The sequence below is a fragment of the Dendrobates tinctorius genome, unplaced genomic scaffold (genome assembly GCF_039654945.1).
Source record: "Dendrobates tinctorius isolate UK_male_01 unplaced genomic scaffold, ASM3965494v1 ptg000243l, whole genome shotgun sequence".
Lineage (NCBI taxonomy): Eukaryota > Metazoa > Chordata > Amphibia > Anura > Dendrobatidae > Dendrobates > Dendrobates tinctorius.
This window is the reverse complement of record NW_027361910.1, coordinates 18,429,252-18,452,975: the sequence shown is the minus strand read 5'-3', so window position 1 is coordinate 18,452,975 and position 23,724 is coordinate 18,429,252. Positions and strand designations below refer to the sequence as shown.

The 23,724-nt window shown below is 47.5% G+C and overlaps 1 protein-coding gene across 3 annotated transcripts in view; it reads right to left on the bottom strand.

Moving 5' to 3' along the window:
* Nucleotides 1–22,893, bottom strand: part of DHX37 (DEAH-box helicase 37) — a 94,484-nt gene extending 71,591 nt beyond the window's left edge. The window contains exons 1-6 of one of the 3 annotated variants that reach the window (XM_073557091.1): nt 22,693–22,893; nt 21,349–21,461; nt 21,100–21,266; nt 7,483–7,595; nt 6,879–7,221; nt 6,236–6,384 (exon numbers count right to left, since the gene is read on the bottom strand). In XM_073557091.1, the coding sequence (XP_073413192.1) occupies nt 6,236–6,384; nt 6,879–7,221; nt 7,483–7,595; nt 21,100–21,266; nt 21,349–21,451 (875 nt within the window). In that variant the 5' untranslated portion in view covers nt 21,452–21,461; nt 22,693–22,893. Of the gene's footprint in view, nt 1–6,235; nt 6,385–6,878; nt 7,222–7,482; nt 7,596–21,099; nt 21,267–21,348; nt 21,462–22,488; nt 22,542–22,610; nt 22,643–22,692 lie in introns of those variants that run through there. The other 2 variants (XM_073557090.1, XM_073557089.1) reach the window with 2 other exon arrangements.
* Nucleotides 22,894–23,724: the final 831 nt, after the last annotated feature.

Genomic DNA, 23,724 nt, shown 5'->3' with positions numbered 1-23,724 from the left:
AAGTAGTGGGTTTGGGGCAGCATGAGGTTAACCAAGTATAAGATTAGATAAGGGCAGTGGAGAACAGTGACACACAAGAAGTAAGAAATGTCTCTATCTCCAGCAGAACTGCTTATCACTGTTGTTCATAGTTTGATAGAACATATATATTTGAGTAACATTTATAAAATTCATATGAAAGTTCAATTATGAAATATTAATACATTTTTTTTTTTAAAGCTGGAGTCGGAGTCGGTACATTTCTACCGACTCCGACCAAAACTAACTCCGACTCCACAGCCCTGCCTGTAGAACACCACCTCATTCAATTCCCACTCTGTGGGGGCTACTTTCTTCCTGCTCAGAAAATCTGCCGAGACGGATAGGACAGATCCTTCTGCCCATCTGAAGATCCGCTTTGCCAGATGTTGTAGTGCCGGATGCTTCGGACCGCCCTGGTGATGCAGAAATGCTATGGCCGTTGTGCTGTCGGATAAGATCTTTATATGTTTAACTTTGACCAGCGACCGAACTTGGAGAAGCACTTTCCATACTGCGTTTAACTCTCTGAAATTCGATAACTTGGCTCTTATCCCTGGGCTCCATTCTCTTTGGAAGAATCTGCCTTCCAAGTGAACGCCCCAGCCTAGCTGACTTGCGTCGGTGGTGGTGATGACATACGGGGAGAAAATCCACGGAACGCCCGCCTGGAGGTTTTCCGGAATGGTCCACCAATGCAGAGATTTCCTTACCAGAGAGGATGTCCCATTCCCTTGTCCAGCGAGAACTGACTTCTGTCCCATGTTGATAGGACCGCCTTCTGTAGTTCTCAAGAGTAACTGACTCCACCTCACGCAGGGGATGCAAGATGTCATCTGTCCCAGAATCTTCATCGCTTCCCTGATAGAGCAGCGGTTCCTTGTGATTTGGTGAATGCTTTCTACTATCACCGTTTGTCTTCTGGTAGAAAAGATGTTCTTAAATGGGAGTCTAGCAAGACCCCCAGAAATTTTATCCTTGGTTCTGGGACCAAGTTTGACTATTCCCAGTTCATGCTCCATCCTAGATTCTGCAGCGTGGAGATTAATGTATGGCAATCGGCCCTGAGCTGTTCTTTGGAGTTGGCCCCTACCAGGAAGTCGTCTAAATGAGGTATAACTGTGATGTCGCAATTCCTCAGATAGGCGATTTGTTTGGTAAACACCCTGGAAGCTGAAGCTAGGCCAAAAGGAAGGCACAGAAACTGGAAGTGATGGACCCTGCCCTGAACTCTCAGGGCAAATTTCAAATATTTCTGGTAGGATTCGAGAATCGGGACGTGATAGTATGCATTTTTCAAATCTAAAGTGCACATCACCATATCCTTGTCTAACAGGGGTATTGTGGACCTTATGGACTCCATCTTGAATCTGTTGTACCTGACGTATTTGTTTAGGGGTTTGAGATTTATTATTGTCCTGGTTTCTCCCGAAGATATCTTTCTCGAGAAGAGGCTCGAGTAATGACTTCTGCCTCTCTCCTGAACAGGAACCGGGACTATAGCCCCAATTCTAAATAGGTACTGAATGTCCAACCACATCGGGGAGGTTGAGGGAAGGCAAGGGTTGGTTATCAGGAACCTATCTGGGGTAGACGAGCGAACTCTATCTTGTAACTTTGGGAGACGGTCTGTAACACCCAAGGATTCTGAGAAACTTTTTCCCAGGCTCCCAGGAACCCTCTTAGCCGACCCACTATTCTGATGACGTCATTTCCTACATGAACCTGAGCCTGAAAAGATGGAGTCTCTATCCTTCCCTACTTTGGTGTAACTCCATCTACCCGTCTTCCCCTTTCCCTTGTAGTCTGACTTCTGACTAGGTCAGGGTCTATGAAAGGGCTGGCATTTCTTTGGCCTCTCTTCCGGGAACCCTTTCTTTTTATCTGAGGCCTTTCCCAGAATGTCATCTAGAACAGGCCCAAAACACCTTTCCCCCTGAGAAGGGGATGGAGCAAAGTTTATTTTTAGATTGGGTGTCCCCTGACCAGGTCTTTAGCCAAATAGCCCTCCTAGCTGCATTGGACAATGACCCGTTCATGGCTGTGAATTGTACCGACTCAGCAGATGCGTCAGCCATGAAGCCGGTCGCTAGCTTCAGGAGGGGCAAGGATTTAAGAATAGTGTCTCTGGGAGTCTTAGCTCTTAAATGTTCTTCCAAGTCGTCCAACCATAAGTGCATAGAGCGAGCCACCGATGTCACGGAAATGTTGGCCCGTATTATGGCTGCTGAAGTCTCCCAGGTCCTCTTCAGAAGTCCGTCTGCCTTCCGATCCATAGGGTCCTTCAGGCTTGAGGAGTCCTCAAACGGGATAGCAGGGCTGTGGAGTCGGTAAGCCAAACCTGCGACTCCGACTCCTCAATTTCCCTTACACCGACTCCGACTCCACGACTCCGACACATATTGCTTATATTTAAGTGAAAAATTTATTGTAGTACAATGTGAACCTCAGACATTTAATCATTTTTATGATCCAATAATCAAGATATTTATATAGAACAGAATATATATTGGTGTACTACCCGGTTTTCATTCTTTTTGGTACAGATACGATATGGATAGACAGATATGGATAAATGGATAGATAGAACAGATTTCTAATCTGCTTTTGCTATTGAAAACATTATCTATGAGCTCAAAAACCTTTCAGGTGATGCGGTTTTTTAAAAAGATGATCAGCTTTTGCAGCTGAAAAACGTATCCTCAAAAAACACAGGAAAAACGCTGTGTGTGAATATAGCCTTAGATCAGGAATATAACAGCCATTTATAGGACATTTCATAACTTTCCCAAACTCCTATGAAAAAATATTCAGCACATCCTGCATTGAATTACTGTACCCAATTTATTATATATTTTAGGAGTCGGAGTCGGTCCATTTTATACCGACTCCAACTCCGACTCCACCAAAATGAGCACCGACTCCGACTCCACGACTCCGACTCCACAGCCCTGCGGGATAGCAGTTCTTTTTCCTACCTTGGCCACGGGAACATCTATCTTGAGAACATCCTCCCAGGTTTTGACATCTTTAGAATCAAATGGTATACACAGTCTGAAGTCCCTCGGGATCACCAGCCTTTTTAAGGAGTCTTCCCATTCCTCCAGGATCATGGAGCGGATGTGGGCATTCACCGGGAATACTCTACTCATCTGGGAACGTAGACCGCTGAACATCTCGTCCTGAACAGAGCGGGCTTTCAGGATTTCCTCCACCTGCATAATATCACGCACTGCAACGAGGAGTTCATCTGTGTCTTCGGATGAGAAGAGGCACAGCTTCCCCCCTCCGGTGAATCGATAAGGGCTTCCCCCTCCTCCTGGTCGGATCCCTCTGATAATTCGTCTTCAGAGGATATGTCAGACTCCCTCCGTCTCTTCCGAGAACCCTGTAGTTCTGACTGCATGGTCTGGGGATACCCAAGGCCCCAAATAGACGCTTGGACCTCCTGCCTTATGATGGATCTCATATTGGCCCATTAAGGAGGCTTGTTCCTCTCTGACAATCTTCATAGTACAAGCCTCGCAGAGGTGCTTCTGCCAGGTTTCAGGTAGCTTAGCAGTACAGATGAGGCATTTCTTATTTTTCCTCGACTTTTTGCTATCCTTCTTAGCAGCTGTCAAGGCAGTTTTTTCCCCCTGGAATACAAAGAGTACGGGCTATGTGTTCCTAAGTGTAGGGAAGGGGTTAAAGGTGGTAATGCTTTGGAAGTCCACTCACGTGCCCCTGGATTTGTTCTGAGCCAAGCTCTGCTTTAGTGGGATCCTCCATGCTAGCTAATGGAAGCAGTCCCTTTTTAACAGTAGGGCAGCCTGCACGTCGCAAATGACCCTATTTATACGAAACCCCATCCTGTAGAGGCGGCCTCCTGGAACGCATGCGGTTGCGCACCGCTGACCGCGACTCGGAAGTCCTCTGGCGGGGCCTGCAGAGGTGACGCTGCCGCAGTGTAGACTGATGCCGGCCACGACCTGGAAGTTTAGGGAGGATGAGGCCGGAAATGCGCATACGCAAGGACCCACCGCTGGAACACAAGCTGGCCGTGACTCGCCGCGGGGAGGAAGCAGCCGGAGGTACTCACCGGGGCCACAGCATGCCTGGAGGCAAAGTATTCTGAGCCGAGAGCCCCCAGGTAGGGAGAAGCGGCCCGACCCTCAGAAGCAGCGCTACACTGAGGTAGGCTGAGGGACCCTTAGGAGGGGTGTCAGACGCAGATCGCTTGGCGACAGGAAGGGAAAGGCTGGAACCCCTGATCCTAGCCGATCTGCCCGGTACAGTCAGGGATAGGAGCTCCACTCTCATCGTTCCTATACTCAGTGGGACAGGAAAAAACACTGAAGGGTGGTAAGGGGAGGGTCCTTTTAACCTCTCGTCTCCTATCCCAATGAGGAGAAGAAGGGCGTCCTCCATGGTGCTGTTAGGTGGTGAACTGGAAATCAATATTTTGTGGAAAAACCATGATTTTTAATCACAGCTTTCATGCATATTGGCATGCTTGCCACCAGTCTTTCAGACTGCTTCTGGCAAAAAAATTTAAGCAGTTCTTCTTTGTATGATGGCTTGTAACCATCCAATTCCAGAAGTTTTCAATGGGGTTCAGATCTGGAGCATGGGCTGCCCATGACAGGGTTTTGTTGTTGTGGTCTCTTAATTTTTGCCAGAACTGTATGTTTGCTTATAAATTACTACCACTGGAGGTTCATGTTTTTTACTGGGAACATATGAAGTGTCCTTTTAAGAAGGTATTAATAAAGCATATATTTTTGGATGAGGTTTTTATTGCTTTTGTGATTTGAAATTGTGTTTTTTTTCATTTTTTTTAAAACTTTTTTGTTTTTAAACTATATTTTTTATTAGTCCCAATCGGGAACAAGATCCTGCGACCATCTGATCGCTTGTACTATGTATGTGCAGCAATATCACAGTATTGCTGTATATAGTAAAAATCACCGACTCCTTTGAAGCCTGGCCACAGGCAGGGTTCCAAAGGAGCTTTTTAATGACAAACACAGACGTCTTTAAGAGACCCCCAACTGTCAGAGCAATCCATCGGCAATCTGTGTTCATGGTAGAAGAGCGCCAAAGGGAACATAAAATCCTGTGCCCCCATGTGTGTGCTGTTAATGCTGCTGCATTTAACAGAAACAGTCATGAGGTGGGCCTCATTCATACGTCAGAATTTGGTCAGTATTTTTGCACTAGAGTTTGTCTGCCAAAACCAGGAGGAGAACCTACATAGAAAAACTAATTGAAAGATTGACACCTGTTCGCTGTTTTGGGAGACATTCCTGGTTTTGTCATACAAATACTGATGAAATACTGATCAAAAAGGCAGATGTGCGAGTGAGGCCTTAGAGGAAGGTTCTGGCTGTAAAACACAGCCATTACCTTCTGGGTATGAGGTGCGCTCAGCCTGAGAGCCCACTCCATACACCTACTTCTAACTTGCACTGTACATGTAAGGCCGGGATCACACATGTGAGAAACTTAGACGAGTCTCGCATCTAAATACCCGGCAATGCAGCTGGCACTCGAAACCGGAGCGTGCGGCTGCATGTATTTTTATGTAGCCGCGCGCTCCGCTCCCGAGTGCCCGCGGCAGTGCCGGGTATTAAGCTGCGAGACTCATCAGAGTTTCACGCGTGTGTGATCCCGGCCTAAGGGTGTGTGCACACGCTGCGGATTTTGCTGCGGTTCCGCAGCGGTTTTGGCCGCTGCGGACCTGCAGCAGTTTTTACTGCGGTGTACAGTACCATGATTCCCTATGGGAATCAAAAACCGCAATGCAGACGGTGCGGAATTTTCCGCGCGGATTATCTGCGGTTTTCAATTCTTTCTGCGGATTCTGCTGCGGTTTGCCATCTCCTCCATTGAGGAGATGAAAAACTGCAGGGCAAAACCGCAGAGCAATCCGCAGGTAAAACCGCAGGTATTTTCACCTGCGGATTTTACAAAATCCGCGCGGATGAATCCACACCTAATCCGCAGCGTGTGCACACAGCCTAAGGCAGATGTCGATAAAGGGTCAAAGTTCCTAACAAACACTTGTAAATATATCTTGGGGCTTTTTTGTATTTTCAGGAATGCTAGAGCAGAAAGAAAGGATCCTGAGCTGAACACTGATATCTAATATATTACGTTTCATACGGCATGCGTTTTTATTTGCACCCCTTTTGATCATTTATACTAGACTTCATTTGGAACAATAAGGGCTTACCTTCCATAGCCGGCTTCATAGAGAAACTGTGGCACCTGAGTGGTTTTCCCACTGCCAGTCTCCCCACATAAAACAACAACATGGTTTTCTTTAATGGCTTCCATAATGACCTGTTCTTCAGCCAGGATTGGGAGATTTAACCTAGCCTCCTAGACAATAAAAGTTAGCTTTCAGTATGTTACATACCATCTACTATTCACACTGTAAAACAGCACATTGTTTTGACAACTGTATTGATTCTGCCACGGTTATATTCCTTCTTCTGAATAAGTAGTCACTTTATAGAATCCATTTTAAGTATAGCTGTCCTTTTGGCTATCAATCCCTACTATGTTTGCTTTCATAACCTACTAGCAGTAGGTTTAAGTGGCCATATGAAAAAATGGGCCAGACCTATCTGCAAACGTGTGCCTGGCTCCATGTGCAGCTCTCTGTGCTCATCTATTTGGCCAGGAGATGTTGGTTATTACATGCACCAGACTGGTCCCTAAAATAGACCAGACTTGTGCAGGGAAAAAAAAAAGCTGGAGTGCACTGACATACCAGTTATCATTGCATCAATGTGGTGTCTGATAAGCACAAGAAAACAGCACGATTGAAAAACACCAGTCTAAACTATGCCTACGCGAGTTACAATACTTGCCTGAATTTCAGGTGACCGGTCAACAGGAATAAAAATTGCTGGCTGTGAGGGTGGAGAAGCAGGTTTGTCTATAGATGACCTCTCAGTATCTGCTGGCTTAGCTACTGCTGGGACACTCTGTGAGAAATCTGTGTCTATAGGTTTCACAGGAGAGCTTACGCTCTCCACAATCTTGTCTTCCTTCTCTGGGGCGTCACTCTCCTCTTCCTCACTAGAACTGTCAGAAGACATGACCTTGTCGGTCTGTTCCTCATCTGTTAAGACTTTTCGTCTACGCTTCTTGTTCGCTCCGCTGATGCTACTTATACATCCCAATGCTGGCCTATTGACATCTTCATATGTTCTGTAGAAGAAAAGTGATGTAAATGTCAGCAAAAATGAAGATTGATCCGTACTATAACCGACATCTAAGAACAGTCTGTGGATACAACATAAAGATGTAAGAAAACCCCTTGACAGCAAAATGTCACTTGCCTGAATAAATCCTAAAATTCATGGCAATTTATTCTTATATTAAAATAGTCTACCTAAGGTTTGCCCAGTAAGTAAGCAAAAATAAAAACCAGACGTATATATTGCATGGGGCTCCTTTGGAAAATCTTACCGTTTAGTACAGTATAATCTATCCCCGGTGCCCAACTTGGAGGTTGTATACAACAGGCTCAGCTCTTTCTCGGAGGCCTGCACCTCACTCAGCTTACTGAGGATGTCCGATCTCTGCCAGAAGGAAAACAAATCATTTATTGCTTTTCTTATCACTACAAAACTAAGCCAGAATTGTGCCTCAGTGCAGACAGTAGGCAACAGTAAGCCGTATGGGCTCAAATATGTGCTGCTAAGATTTATCTACATCATTTTAAATATACTTGTCATTTTGTTTTGGAATTCACCCTGTACATATTAGGCTGGCAACGGGAGCAGAAATATCTGATAGTGTAAGATCATTGGGGAGGTTCTCAAATCAATTTGCTAAAATTCTGGAGGCATTTGTACCATAAAAATATTGTAAGTGCCTTGAACAATTAATGGGGCAGATTTATCCAAATTGTTTAAAAGAATAAACATGTTGGTTGACATTTGCGGCTAATTACTACATAGCTTTTATTTTACTAAAGCTGCTTAACAAAAATGAGGACAAGGGCTGCTTGAAAGAAGGGCATGTTGTAGTACAAAACATTTTTTTTTTTTAAATTCGTTTATTAAACCATAAACAGGTGTACAATACACATACTGGTATATAATGTTAAGCATAATACAAAAACATACATATGTTTCATACGACATTGAAATGTGGGGCAAAATGTGCATACCAGTTGTATACAACATAAAGCAAAATATAATGTCAATTAAATCACAATGGTCCTGTGTTATTACTCAAGTGATGAGATCTACCTAACTTTTAAACCGTACCTACATCTACAAGAACAAACTATTCCGCAGCCTACTTCCACACAATTAGCTATTTATTATGTGACATCTCCACCTCTCCCAAATCTTTTCAAATTTACCCGGTCACCCTCTGTTTTGATATAAGGTGCGTTCATATGGGATAATCAAATTCACTAAATTGATCCAGGACCCAAGAGATGGAGATGAACCTCCCATCCACCGCAATGCCAGTACCTTTCGTGCCATAAACAGTGTCTCCCGTAGGAAAATCCCAACATATTAACCCCATGTCTCCTCATCCCATACACCAAACAGACAGACCTGTGGTTCAAGTGGGATGGGAATTTGTACCAGAGATGTCAATAATGATGTCACCTCCCTCCAAAATTGTGCAACGATAGGACAGTACCAGATCATATGAATAAAGTCTGAATCTAATGAATGGCATCTCAAACATTCCGATGATTGGTATCGACCCATCTTGAAGAGTCGAGCTTTTATCAACCCTTCCACCTCCCCTCTCTGTTGGAGGGATTGCGGGCATCATGGTAGCCTTTCCCATTTTTTTTGGTATTGTCCACGTCTTTGGCATTTTTGGGACATCTCTCTTATTTCTCATATTTTAAATCAATCAGATTTTTCACTGACTCCTCAGTTCGCCCTGCTCTCGTTGGACGCAAGTCGTTTGAATCCTTCTGTTAGGAAATTGGTTATTCATTTACTTTTGGTTTCTAAAAATGAAATTGCGTTTTATTGGAAAGCCACTCGAGTGCCCTCTTCACTCGATATTATTGCAAAGCTGACTTTACATAAGACAAATGAGCAAAAATTGGCGTTGCTGAATGGCTGTCTTCCTTCCTTTATAAAAAAAATGGTCTTGCTGGCTGGAAATGTTTCCATGAGTTATTATTTATAGTCTGGTTGTGTTTTTTTATTTTTCATGTGAAATGTTAATAAAAATGTTTGGAAAAGAAGAGTCGAGTCGGAGTCAAATATGATTGATTTATAATATATAATTGTATCATCCTGTTATTAACAGATGGAGATACCCTGATTGATGACTCCAGGATTTCTTCCCACTCCTCTCCCCGTGTATCCGGGATGAGCCTTTCCCATTTCTTCTTAACGGAGTCTATAGTAGATTCTGTCCCTACGGACAGCATATATGTGTACAGAGAGGAGATGAGACCTTGGGGGCCTTGTGATTTAAGGATCCCTATCAAGGGTAGAGACGAAATAGCATTATCTATACATCTCGTGTGTGATTGAAAAGCTGACCTTAGTTGTAGATATCGAAAGAACTGGGATCTCGGGACATTGCGATTAACTTGTAATTGTTCAAAAGATATCAAAAGTTCCATGATCATATAGATCACCTATCGTAAAAACATTATACTGAGCCCAAAACTCGGCGGATGGGTGTTCAAGTAACGCTGGAAGGTAACCATTATTCCATAGGGGCATTTCAGCTATAATATTCTCAAATCCAACCACACTTTTAATCTGTTTCCATACTGATCGTGCCAGACGAAGCAGGGGTAATAGCCGCGGGACATTTATTTTCCTCATTTCCAAAAATCCAAGCAGGCAATTAGTTTGTGCGGCATGAAGCAAATGATCTTCAGAATTAGGGAGGTGACCGCCGGGCATCCATGTACTTATGGCTCTGGCCTGTCCAGCCAGATAATACAGAAAGAAATCTGGTAACGCTGCCCCCCCCCTCCTTTCTTGGGTCTCTGCAGAGTGGATAGTTTAAGTTTGGGCCTGGTTTTCCCCATATAAAAGATGTGATCTGGGAGTTCAGATTAGCGAAAAAGGATCTGGGCACCACTACAGCACTATGTTGAAGAAAATAACTAAGCTTGGGGAGTAATATTTTAATTAAATTAATTCGTCCGGCTACAGACAGTGGAAGTTTACCCTAGATCGTGAATTTGGCTTTGACCATCTCCAGCAGTGGATGTATGTTAAGTTGCAGATCAAACTTACTATCTTGAGAAATATGGACACCCAGATATTTGAAACTGGTTACAATGGGTAGTGAGGAGAGAGTCTCAAGTCATGGCATTGGAGCATGGGAAAGAGGCATCAAAGCAGATTTCTCCCAGTTTATATACAAGCCAGAATATTTACCGAATTTATTTATAGTAGGGATCACTCGTCAGGGTTTCCCCAGCTTTGTCCATAAATATCACCATATCGTCAGCATATAGGCCTATGGTGTCTGTCCGACCCGCTATTTCTATACCAGCAACATTAGGGGAAGATCTTATACGAACTGCCAGTGCCTCAATTGCAAGAGCAAAAAGGGCCGGGGAAAGGGGGACACCCTTGACGAGTTGCCCTATGTAATGAAAAGGGTTCAGATATGGAACTATTTACATTGAGCCGGGCCTTAGGCTTCATGTAAAATATACTGACCCATTTTTGGAATCTATCACCGTATCCATACCTCTGCTAACATGCACGGAGAAAAGGCCATTCAAGAGAGTCAAAGGCCTTGGCTGCATCAAGCGATGCCAATGCCCATTCATTGTCCGGCACCAGAGAGCTATATTAGACAACCAACTGGACTCGTCTAATATTTATGGAAGTGCTCTTACCAGGCATAAAGCCAGTTTGGTCAGAGTGTATGAGGTCTAATATGACTGAGTTCAACCTGTTTGCCAAAATTTTTGTAAAAATCTTGTAGTCCACATTTACTAATGATATGGGCAGGTAAGATCCACAATCTAAAAAGGGTCCTTCCCCTCCTTTTTAAGAACTATTATATTAGCCTCATAGAAGGATTCCGGCATGCATCCCCCCCCCTCCCAAATCCCACGAAACACCGTCAACAAAAGGGGCGCCAGTATCTCCCGATATTTCCTATACAGTTCGACATGAAATCCATCCGGTCCAGGGGCTTTCCCAGAGGCCATATCCTTCATGGCATCCTCTATCTCCTCCAGAGAAAACTCAGCATCCATAAAGGCCTGTTGGGAAGGACTTAGTGTGGTAAACTATATATCTGACAGAAAATTTAGACACCCCGGGCTATCAACATCAGTCTTAGAATTGTACAATGAACTATAATAATCATAAAAGCATTTCAGTATTTCCGCCATTGAAGAAACCAAAGTACCATCCGAGTTGCGAATCTGTAAGATTGTGTTAGTTGTATTATGTTGCCGCACTATGTAAGCCAAAAATTTGCTTGCCTGATTCCCCATCTCAAAATAAGATTGTCAGGCAAAAACAGGATTTTTGGGTTGCTTACCGTAAAATCTGTTTCTCGGAGCCTTCATTGGGGGACACAGCACCCTCCCATGTTCTACAACTCCTGTTCTTACATTGGTTGTTTGAAAACAGAACAAACAACTCAACTGTAACCAATCAACCAAAGAACAGGAGTTGTAGAACATGGGAGGGTGCTGTGTGCCCCAATGAAGGCTCCGAGAAACAGATTTTATGGTAAGCAACCCAAAAATCCTGTTTTCTCGTTCACCTTATTGGGGGACACAGAGACCATGGGACGGCCCAAAGCAGTCCCTGGGGTGGGAAACAAACTTCCATTAGGCCAGTGGACTTACCACCACTGCCTGCAGAATCCTTCTACCTAGGCTGGCGTCCGCCGAAGCGTAGGTGTGGACCCTGTAGAATTTCACAAATGTGTGAACCAAAGACCAGGTTGCAGCTTTGCAAAGCTGCAGCGCGGAGGCTATGTGGCGTACCGCCCAGGAAGCACCCACTGCCCGGGTAGAGTGCGCTCTGATCCCCGGAGGGGCCACTCGATGCTTAACCTGGTAGGCCTCCAAAATTGCCGATCTGATCCAGCGAGCAATAGTAGCTTTGGAAGCCGGGTGACCTTTCCGCGCCCCATCTGGAATAACGAAAAGAGAGTGTCTTTCGCAAGGAAGACGTCCTAGACAGATAGACTCTCATCGCCCTGACCAGATCCAGCTTGTTCAGGGACCGCTCCCGAGGGTGAGTTGGACTCGGACAGAAGGACGGCAGAACAATATCCTCATTGAGGTGAAAGGAGGACACCACCTTCGGAAGAAAAGAGAGCGGAGGCCGCAGAACTACCTTGTCCTGGTGAAGTACCAGGAAAGGAGAGCGGCAAGAAAGAGCCGCCAATTCCAACACGCGCCGGATGGAGGTGATGGCCACCAGAAAGGCAACCTTCCAGGAGAGAAGGGAAAGGGAGACTTCGCTGAGAGGTTCAAAGGGAGAACCTTGCAGAACCTCAAGAACCAGATTAAGATCCCATGGATCCACGGGCGCTCGATACGGAGGAGCCGTGTGAGCCACGTCCTGAAGAAAGGTTTTGACCTGAGGGCGGGAGGCCAAAGTCTTCTGAAATAAAATGGACAGCGCCAAAACTTGACCCTTCAAGGAACTGAGAGCAAGCCCCGCATCCAGCCCTGCCTGAAGAAATGCCAGAACGGAAGGGAGCGAAAAGCTCATAGGCGCGATGTTATTGGCCTCACACCAAGTGAAATAGGCCTTCCAAGTACGGTAGTAAATTTTGGAAGATGATGGCTTCCTGGCTCGGATCATGGTATGAATTACTCGACCGGAGAATCCTGCTCGTTTCAAAACCTCGGTCTGAACAGCCACGCCGTTAAATTGAGTGGCCGAGAATTGGGGTGGCAAATCGGACCTTGAGACAGCAGATCTGCCCTGTCTGGAAGCTTCCAGGGGACGTCCGCGAGAAGGTTGACAATGTCTGCGAACCAAGACCTTCTGGGCCAATTCGGGGCAATGAGAATGACTGGAATTCCTTCTGCTTTGATCTTCTTCAACAGCTTGGGAAGAAGAGGCAGGGGAGGAAACAGGTAGGGGAGCTCGAACTGTGACCAAGGAATGGCCAGAGCGTCGGCGCCCACTGTGAGAGGATCTCGAGCTCTGGATACAAACTGCGGGACCTTCCTGTTGAGGCGAAAAGCTAGCAGATCTACGTCCGGGGTTCCCCAATGACGGCAGAGCTGAAGAAATACCTCTGGATGTAGGGACCACTCTCCTGCCGCAAGACCCTTGTGGCTGAGAAAGTCGGCGGCCCAGTTGTCTACGCCGAATGTGTACCGCGGAGATTGTCGGTGCCCACTGAAGGATCTTGGACACTTCTGCCAGGGCTGAGACACTCCGTGTCCCTCCTTGGCGGTTGACATATGCCACCGCTGTGGCATTGTCTGTCTGAATCCGGACAGGCAGGCCCTGAGGAGCCTCTCCCAGTGGACGAGAGCCAGATGGATCGCTCGTATCTCTAGGACGTTGATCGGCAGAGCAGATTCTTGAGTCGACCAACGACCCTGAACAGTGTGATTGCGGAACACTGCACCCCAGCCGAGGAGGCTGGCATCCGTTGTTACAATCTGCCAGTGAACAGGAAGAAAAGACCCCCCAAGCGGATGAGAGGTGACGTCAACCACCAGTTGAGTGACCGCTTGATCCGGCATGAAAGACAAACAGGGCGATCCAGGGACAGAGCCGACCTGTTCCACCTCGACAGAATGGCGTGTTGGAGAGGTCTGGCATGAAATTGGGCAAAGGTAACTGCCTCTATCGCCGCCACCATCTTTCCCAGGACCCTCATAGCTGTTCGGAGGGACGGAAATCGTGTGGTCTGCAGCGATCGTACAGCCTGCTGCAGGGAGAGAATCTTCTCTTGTGGGAGAAAGACCCTTGACCGACGAGTGTAGAACAGTAGGCCCAGAAACACAAGACGTTGAGTAGGGACCAGACAGGACTTTTTCCTGTTGACGATCCACCCGAAATCGGAAAGAGTGTCCAGGACGATAGTCAAACTTAGGCGTGCCTGTTGGAAAGAGGGAGTTTTGATCAGAATATCGTCGAGGTACGGAAAAAGAACGAGACCTCTGATCCTCAACAAGGCCATCAACGCAGCCATGATCTTCGTGAAGACTCTGGGAGCGGTGGTGAGACCGAGGGGCAGCGCGACAAACTGGTAATGTTCCTGGCGAAGCGCAAAACGCAGGAACTTCTGATGTCCGGAGAATATGGGAACATGTAGATAGGCATCTTGGATGTCTATCGAACACATGAATTCCTGCTCCTCCATGGAAGCGATTACCGAACGAACCGACTCCATCCGGAAGTGGCGAAGACGAACTCTCTTGTTGAGCAGCTTGAGATCCAAGATGGGTCGGACCGCCCCGTCTTTTTTCGGCACGACAAACAGGTTTGAATAAAACCCTGTAAACCGCTCCGATTCGGGAACGGGCACAATCACCCCGGAACTGAGGAGAGAGTGGATGGCCATAAAGAACCCCGGGATCAAAGCTGGATCTTTTGAAGGACGGGATTCGAAGAAACGATCCCGTGGAAGAGAGACGAACACTATCTTGTATCCTGACGATACAACCTCCCTGACCCAAGCGTCCTCTACTGAGGCCAGCCAGACGTCCTTGAAGAACAAGAGTCGACCTCCCAATTGGAAGGGATCCTCGGGAGTCCGAGGATAGTCATGCTGATGTGGGCCGTCCAGATCCGGATCTGGATGGTCTGCCCTGCGAAGAGTGGGAGCGCCAGGAGGGAGTGGGTCTGAAGGAAACTTTCTTCCTATCTTGGCGTGCCTGCGGTCTTTGTTGGTTGAAGAAGGTCTCCGCCGTATTGAAACGGCGGTAAGCCCGAAAGGGTCGAAACTGACACCTCAGTGGGGGTCTGCGAGGCTTTGACTGAGGCAGGAGAGAACTCATGCCTCCGGTGGCGTCCTTAATAATTTGGTCCAATTGGAATCCAAAAAGGCGCCCTCCCTGAAAAGGCAGATTAGTAAGAGACTTTTTAGAAGACAGGTCCGCCTGCCAGGCCTTGAGCCAAATTGTACGTTGGATTGCCACAACGTTACTTGACACCTGAACTGCGCAGGATGCGGCATCCAAAGAAGCAGAAAGCAGATAATCCCCTGCATGGGAAATCTGATTGGCAAGATCGGCCAATCGATCTGGTTGTGCTTTCTCTAGGATGCCCTGACGAAGATGCTCTGCCCAAGTGGCTATGGCTTTTGCTGCCCAAGATGAAGCAAAAATTGGGCATACCGCCGTCGAAGCCGCTTCGAAGGCAGACTTCGCTAGGGATTCTATGATCCTATCATTAGAATCCTTAAGAGACGCCACGCCTGAAAGCGGGAGAACCGTGTTATTAGAAAGCCTGGACAGGGGCGGATCGGCCGAGGGAGAGGCAGACCAGTTGTCCGTGAGCTGTTTAGCAAACGGGTACAGAACGCCGAGACGCTTCCCTCGTTGAAAGCGTCTGGTCGGATCCCCTCTTTCCCTGGTAAAAATCTTTCCCAAACTCGGAATGTAAAGGGAATACCCTGGAGGGTGTTTCCTCCCGTCTGAACGAAACCTCCTGATCTGAGGATCTCGCAGGGGGGGGGGGGGGGGGTCAGCAATGTCGAAGGTCTGATGGATTGCTGCAATGAGGTTCTGCACAGTAACCCTCATGTTTGCATCCTGGTCCGAATCCAGCTCTAAGATCCCCTCAGATGACCTGTCCGAGAGCGCTTCACCTGACTCGGGAGAGGAGGCCCGGGAGGGAGGCTGCCGAGAAGGACTATGTGGTGACATGGGGCGAGGAGAGGATTCCGGCTGGAGATCCTGCCTGGGTCTTTTGCGACTAACGCTGGCCGACTCAGATGGAACCTCTTGAGGCCTGCTGGACCCTGTAGAGGTGTCCAGGGGCAACATATCCAGGACGGCTACTAGGGACTGAGACACCCTGGTGAGGTCTGCCACTGACTGTGATAGAGACGAGGCCCAGCCAGGCATGGGGGGTTCACTCTCGCCTGGGGCCCTAGATGGCTCCTGGGCGGCGTCAGGTTGAATAGGATTGCTACAATCCAGGCAGAGGGAAGTGGACTGACCTGAGGGAAGTTTGCGATTGCAAGAAGAGCATGCAAAGAACTTGACGAGAGTGCAGGAGGGAGCCGCAGGGCGGTTACGGTCAGATTTGGAGTTAGACATAGTGAAACCTGAGGTAGTGCCGGAAGGTTGGGGGACAGGGTGCAGAGAAGGGTGTCAGCCTGCAGATGCAGAGCTACTCACGGTCCGGTGACCCCAGAGAAGAAGGTATCCACCTCTCTGCAGCTGCAGGTCAGAGCGATATCCAGCTGACAGGCCCAGGGAGCGATATCTGGCTGCCAGGGGAGTCCGGCTGTGCGGCTGCAAGATGGCGACCGCCTGAGAGGAATCAGGGAAAAACGCGCTCCCAGGGGAAGGAGGGCGGAGCTAACCGGCTGCTAAATCCGGCACCGCCCCTGGCCAGGAACAGGCTGAGAAGAGCGGCGGGAGGGCCTGGAACGGGCGGGAGAGAAGCCCGCTTAGTAGAAAGGGGCGGGGGGCGTGGCTGCGATACAGGAGTAGGCCCGAACTGAAGCCGGAGCCTAAATTAATCGCGGCGGCCGCCTGTCAGCACAGGGGCGGCGCGGAGGAACCGCAACATGAGCGCTGCTGGGGAAAAGACCCCTGTCCGGGATAGGGACAGCGGCTGACCACAAAAAAGGCTGCCTGGAGGCGCGGGACGGCCACGGAGACCCGCAGTGCTACCGCATCCTAGCTCCAAGGGAATCTCTCCCGACCAAGTCCAGAGACGAGTGGGGATCTAATATTCACCCTGTCCCGGGCCCGAACCCTGAAAATAAAGGTACCATCTGATTGAAGCTTGTCTGCGTCTCATCCGACCGACAGGCGAGTGGGTGGGAGACGGACGACCAAGACTCTCAGAAAAGCCGACACGTATACATGTTGGCGTCCGTCCGGAAGGCTGCTGGTCCTGGTGCAGAGAGCTGCGAGGATACGGGGCGGCAGTACGCGCCGTACTCGCAGCCTCTTCGTGGGACTACAGAGGTGACTATTCACCCTGTATCCCTCCGGAGAAACCTGAAAAGGAACGACGCACATCGAGGTAGATATGGGTCTAATGAAAGACCCGTGTCCACCTCCTACTGACACTAAGCTAATCTGAGGAATTCCCTGCCGGTCGGTGGGGTGTACACTGCGGAGGAGGAGCTAACCTTTTTTTGTGCATAGTGTCAGCAGCATACACCCATGGTCTCTGTGTCCCCCAATAAGGCGAACGAGAAAAATAGTTTACGCTTAGTTTTAGTGTCAATATGTTGAGTATATAACCTTTGAGCAGTCAACCACTCCACCCTATTACTATTAGTTTGATCAGATATGTAGGCTGTCTCCGAATCTTTCAGACATCGCTCCATCTCGCCATCCTCCTCCAATGTCACTCATTTAATGTAAGAGATCGTAGAGGATAAACAACCCCTCAGATAAGCCTTAAGAGCATCCCAAAATAAATTAATATTTCGTGGTTCAGGGTGGGACGAGACGAAGCAACGTAACTGATCTATCGGGCGATTTTATCAACTTCAGCCAAAAAGGGTTCAATTTCCACGTTATCCTATTGTTCAATGGTCCATAATTAAGTTTAAGAATAACCGGACTATGGTCTGAAATCCCCCTACTGCCATGTTCAATATCATCCACCCATATCGCCAGGCTGCTGGAACCAAAAATGTAATCTATACGAGACAGGGAGCGTTTAGTGGAAGAATGGCAAGTATACTCCCTCATCTCAGGATGGCGTGTTCTCCATAGATCCAGCCACCCGGTACCCGCCATGAATTGTGACAGCTGGGATGTAACCAGGGGGGGGGGGGGGGGGGGGGGTCGTCCCACTCTGCACTCCATCACAATCTCAATTTATCAAGATGATTATTCGTGACCAAATTAAAATCTCCAATACAAATGCCGTGTGCATCTGGATAATTCAGGGCGAAACTCAATGCCTTCTGGATAATTGACATACTGGCCGGGGGGGGGGGTTGTAGATACACAGAATTACGTATTTCTTAGAGATGATCAGCGCATGAACCCATTCCCGCCTATCCGGATATGTTGCACAGTGGAGCCCGAGCAGAATGCAGAGATAACACCTAGAAAACAAAGTTGGCATCGGCTGCGGAATTTACCTAAGTAACTATGAAAACTAAAACCTTTGAAAAAGAAAAAACAGAACAAGAACCTAGGAATATAGGAGCACAGTCTCACGCCCCCATCAAAAAATAAGCAAGGGGATACCATCACTGAGCACAGCGTCCGGTATTGTTGTTAACTGGGTACTCGCCGAGAGAGCTCCAATTAGACCTTTGAAAAGATCCGAATTAACAGCCGTCACATTAGGATTCCTTTGCAGGGGATCCCCCATGGGACCGCAGCCAGTCGCCTCCACTGGATCCGTGAAGAACACGGAGGTACCTCCGTGAACAACCCGAAGCCGGGCCGGATAGATCATTGAGTACACAATGTTTCTTTCCCTGAGCAGTTTCTTGACCTCGATGAATTGTGCCCGCTGCTTCTGCAGTTCCATGGATAAGTCCGGAAAGATGGAGATCACAGCACTATTAAACTTGATGGGACTTTTTAGTCATGCAAGACGGAGAATGGTATCTCTGTCCTTACAATTGAGGAGGCGTGCCAGGAAAGGCCGAGGCGGGGCCACTGGAGGCAGGGGTTTTGTAGGGACCCTATGAGCTCTTTCAATAGCGAACACTGAAGAGAATTCATCTCCCAGGGAGGCCTTAAGCCAGTCTTCCAGAAACTGCTCAGGATGCTGACCTTCCGAGTGCTCAGGCAGACCAATGATGCGGATATTATTCCGACGCATTCTGTTTTCCAAGTCGTCCGCCTTCTGCTTCCAAGCATTCATAGAGCCCACCACTTTCGTTAATTTGGCCTCCATAGGTGTAATAGTATCCTCTACCCTGGACACCCTCGTCTCCACCTCCGTAATGCGTCCCTTCATGGCCTGCATATCTTGACGGAGTCTCCCAACCTCCGTGTAAACATCCTCAATTTTCTCAGTTAGGGATGTCCTGGTTAGGGAGATAGCCTGCATCAATTGCTCAGACGCCTGTTTAAGGGTCAATTCCTCCTGCTCCGTCTCCTCCTCACCCCCAGAAGGACAATTTTTACGTTGAACTTGAGAGGAAGGATTTCTATAAGGTCGTGCACTTTCAGAAGGATCGGATCTTGCAAACTTTTTAAGTTTTTCCGCTACTCCTGACCCCTTAAAACGACTCATGGTTAGCTGCAGTGTGATCCAGTGAGATAGCTAGGAGGTGTATGTTTCAGATATTTCCCACCACAGATGGCGAACACAGCAGGGCTATTAATAGATGATTATAGCTCAGGCCACAGAAAAGAGGCCACGTGAAATTGTGAGGACAGTGACCAGCACTATGACAATAAAGTTCCTTGCGGCCAGGGGAGGGAGAGGGGTCCCCACAGAAACAGCAGCTGGTGTTCAGAGCCTCTCACAGTAATGGCGCCAGCCGGTGCAGTGATTAATTAATGGAGGGGAAAGAGCACGCAGGGCCCAATCTTTCAAGGCACTCACCGCGTGTCCCCTCTAGTCTGCAAGCCGATATCTTCACTACCCGAGCAGCGGTGTGTGCCGACGCCGCAGCTCTCAGTGGCAGAGCCGCGCATCCAAGATGGCCGCCGCCTCGTGGAGCATCAGCCGCCCGCCCCGGTCTCCCCGGTCGTCTGCTCACAAAAGCTGCTCCACGTCCCCCTGCGGAGGTCCAGGGGGATCCTGATGTCAAGGGGGGTCCAGACAGTCCCAAATATATTGTGAAAAAAGGGTCCAGAGTCCAGGATAATGTAGGATTCTGAGGAGCTCTCCCATCAAGCGTCCTCTCTAGCTCGCTACATAGCCACGCCCCAGTACAAAACAAGCTTAATTAAAAGTGCGACCACATGTGCAAAAATTGTCCCAAATTTTTGGTGCAAACTCGTAAAATTAAAGAGAATTTGTCATTACTTTAGACCTATCTAAACTATTAATATCGGCATACAGGTTATTGATTGCTGAAAAGAGTCCTCCTGTATGTCACATATCAGATGCTGTGTTGCTGAGAAATCCTCTTATCGCTTTATATAAATTACCTCTTTCAGGTTACGGGGAGGATGGTGCCTGGAACATAACTCTGCCTCCAGAACTTGTTTTAAACATAAAGGGGAGTTACTAGTGTAATATGTAATGGCCGCTCTCTTTATCTCACTGCAGAGCTGTGTGTGATTATAACTGACACATCCGCAAGTTCCTCCCAGCTTCAACTTGCATCTCACAGGAAGACAGGGTTGCAATATTGTTACCATACTGCAGAGCTAGGAGAGAAGTAAAAAATGTGTTTGCAAGAAGAAAAATGTTATTTCTCCTGTTCTGTGTTTGTTACACATCTCACTGGTAACTCCCCATTCATGTAAAATAAGCTCTGGAGGCAGAGTTATCTTTCAAGCAACATGCTCTTCAGAGCCTGGAAGAGCTTATTTATATAAAGTGATAAAATTTCTCAACAACAACACATCTGATATGAGACACACAGGTATCATTTTTTGCAGGATTCTATAACCTGAATGCCCATATTAAGTTTAGATAGGTCAAGCTTGGTGACAGATTCCCTTTTAACAAAATTGTCTAAAGACTTGACAAATTTGTCATCCACTGCGGGCCTTTGATATAAATTTGGCTCATTGTAAGGGCTCATGCAGACTTCCAGGAAACTCGGTCCGAGCATGGATCACAATAATAGACTGTCCGTGGGTCTTCCGACCTGAACTCGACAGCCTATTAGACATAAATGAGGATTTCAAGTTTGAATATGGTAGACCCACGGTCAGTCTGTGCATTGCGAACCATGCTCGATCAGAATTCCACAGACATCTGCTTGAGCTCTAACAATGTTAAGTTAACTGTCAGAAATTTGGATCAGTAACTATGTCCCAGCGTGGACAAACAATTGAAACAGACTGACCTGGCTCTTTTTTTCTTTTTGTTCCAAGATCTTCTGTAGAGCTTTCTTCTGTTTTCGACTTAGAGGCTTTTTTGTGGGAGCAGTCGCAGTAATCTGTTTCTTTTTGGGTTTTTTGGAAGGTAACACTAGAGCGTTGCTCTCATCCACACCTTTCAGTTTATCAACTCCTGGAATATACAATTTTACCAGAAATAAATCTAGTTGTCATTTACACTGGTACAACCTCGGAGCATGGAAATAATGTCTCACCTTCTAATTCAATCTGCACATTTTGTATGGCTTCAGCCTTGTCCTCTGTGTACTGCACGTGTTGTCTCGCTTTCCAGTTATGCCCCTTTTTCTGTTTACCCATGCTGTTATTTCTGTAATAGGTCACAAGAAGAAGACAATAACATTTCATATACTGATCTTATGGAAAATAATGCAGGGCTGAACATAATGGTGGTTATACTGCTACCAGCTACTCAGCTCCACAGAGGAGATGATACCAAGAAATCAAAAAAATGAGACAGATCAACATATTTGCTACAGGGAAGCTCCTGACAAAAAAAAAAAACTTTTGCCCTGGGAATCTGTACCTACCAGCTATTGTGCTTGCAATGGTCGTTGCACAGAAAATGTAGTATTACAGTACAGTCACATAGGTAATATGCAGATACCTCAGAGGAATCCCCTATATCAGTCCACGACAGTCTATACTGCAGATCTGCAGCAAAATCCACAAGGGTGAAATACAGCTTTCTTCCCTCTGGCCATCTGATCAGCTCTCACCCAAATGATTAAACTTGTGACCCACTGGGGGGTCTTGCAGTGCTTTCACATTGTCAATGCCACTTCTGTTGGTCCAGTCGGGGCTTGAGTCCACTCCACCCATGCAAATTGGGAATAAGGCACATGCACCAACGGGCCATAGACTATAATGGTGATGACAGTCAACCTGTGCTCTGCCGTACATCATTTTTGGGCATATACACCTACAGCAGGCACCCAGACGTAGTAGGCTGCATCTGAGTGTCCACCTCCAGTAGACATATAAGCCCGAAAATGATGCACGACGGAGAACACGTTCGCTCTGCTGTCAGCATGATATGTATGTACCAACGGGGCCATAGACTAACAATCCCATTGAGGGTATGGCCAGAAGCCCCGATGGGACCCACGAATTTCGGCAATAGCCTTAGGCCAGGGTCAAACTTGCAAGAAATTTGCACGAGTCTTGCGTCTCAATCCCCGGCACTCGGGACCGGAGTGTGCAGCTGCACGTATTTCTATGCAGCTGAGCGCTCCGCTCCCGAGTATTGAGACACTTGTTTCTCGCAAGTGTGACCCCAGTCTTACCCAGAATCAGACCACTGGCCCTTAAGTTATTTAATAGCAGCCACCATTTACATTTCAGATATCAGAGGAGAAAACACGAGGGACAACATCTAGAAATGCTGTCTGCAACGGTCTCAGTTACTGTCTATGGGCAGTGACCCATATGAGACCCTGAGTGGGGGAAGAGAACCCACGCAGTCAGTCTGGTCATGGTGCCTCTCACTACAAGCGTCAGCCCCGGACACGCACGGACATACACGGGAAAGTCACACTCACGAGAAAACCCGAACACGGCGAAATCACTTTGAGCATGGGACACACATGGAGCAGAAGCCGGAAGAGGAAGTGACGTCGTGGTCCTTAGCGAGTGCTGCACTCCGGGAACTAGTGAGGACGCTGCTTAGGTTCCGGCCTCAGTAGTGGACGTGCTGGGAATGTGGCTCCGCCCTCAGTGTCTGTGCAGCCATGGGGTCCACACTGGCAGCGGCTCCTGTATACGGGGGAGGCCTTGTTACAGTCCGCTCGGTGGGCCGTGTGATGGAGCAGAAATGGCTGGGCCTACCGGACACATCAGCCGCCACTCAGGCTGTGCAGCTACAGATCGTTATAGCCGCGGCTCACGGCTACCTGTCGTGGTCACTGTGCAGCCTGGGGCTGTGTTCACACTGCGGCTTTCAACCGCAACATCCATGCGGCTTTCAACCGCAACATCCATGCGGCTTCCCCCAGACTCCAGCACAATCCCTTTACCATTCTGATGTTTCCTTCACCACAGGCTCAGTGTCAGTAATATGCGCCTGAGTGTTGTAAAATACATGTGGCCCTAGTCCACAGTTTCCAGTGCCCCTCACCACTAGCCCCAGCGCTGACTGGCCTGCAAGACTGTAACTTTCTGTCAGAACCTGCCAGCAGTATCGTCCCGAGTCCAGCCAGCCATATTGGCTCTGTCATACTGGTTACAATGACACCTCAGGTGAAGAAGAAATCGGGGCGATTCTGAACTCGGCGATACCAAATAGGTGTATATATTTTTTTATTGTTTTATTTTGAATGGGACAAAAGGAGGTGATTTGAACTTTTATATATTTTTTTCATTATTTTAAATATTTGTTAAAAACTTTTTTTTTACTTTTTCCATGCTTCAATAGTCTCCATAGGAGGCTGCGATCATCTGATCTCCTGTACTACACATAGTAGGGCTTTAAAAACTAATCACTTTTGTAATTCACGTCATAGTAAAATTCCCTGCAACTTCAGCTGCGCTTTGTGTAGCAAAAACGCTCATCCACTATGAGCAACGCACACGGG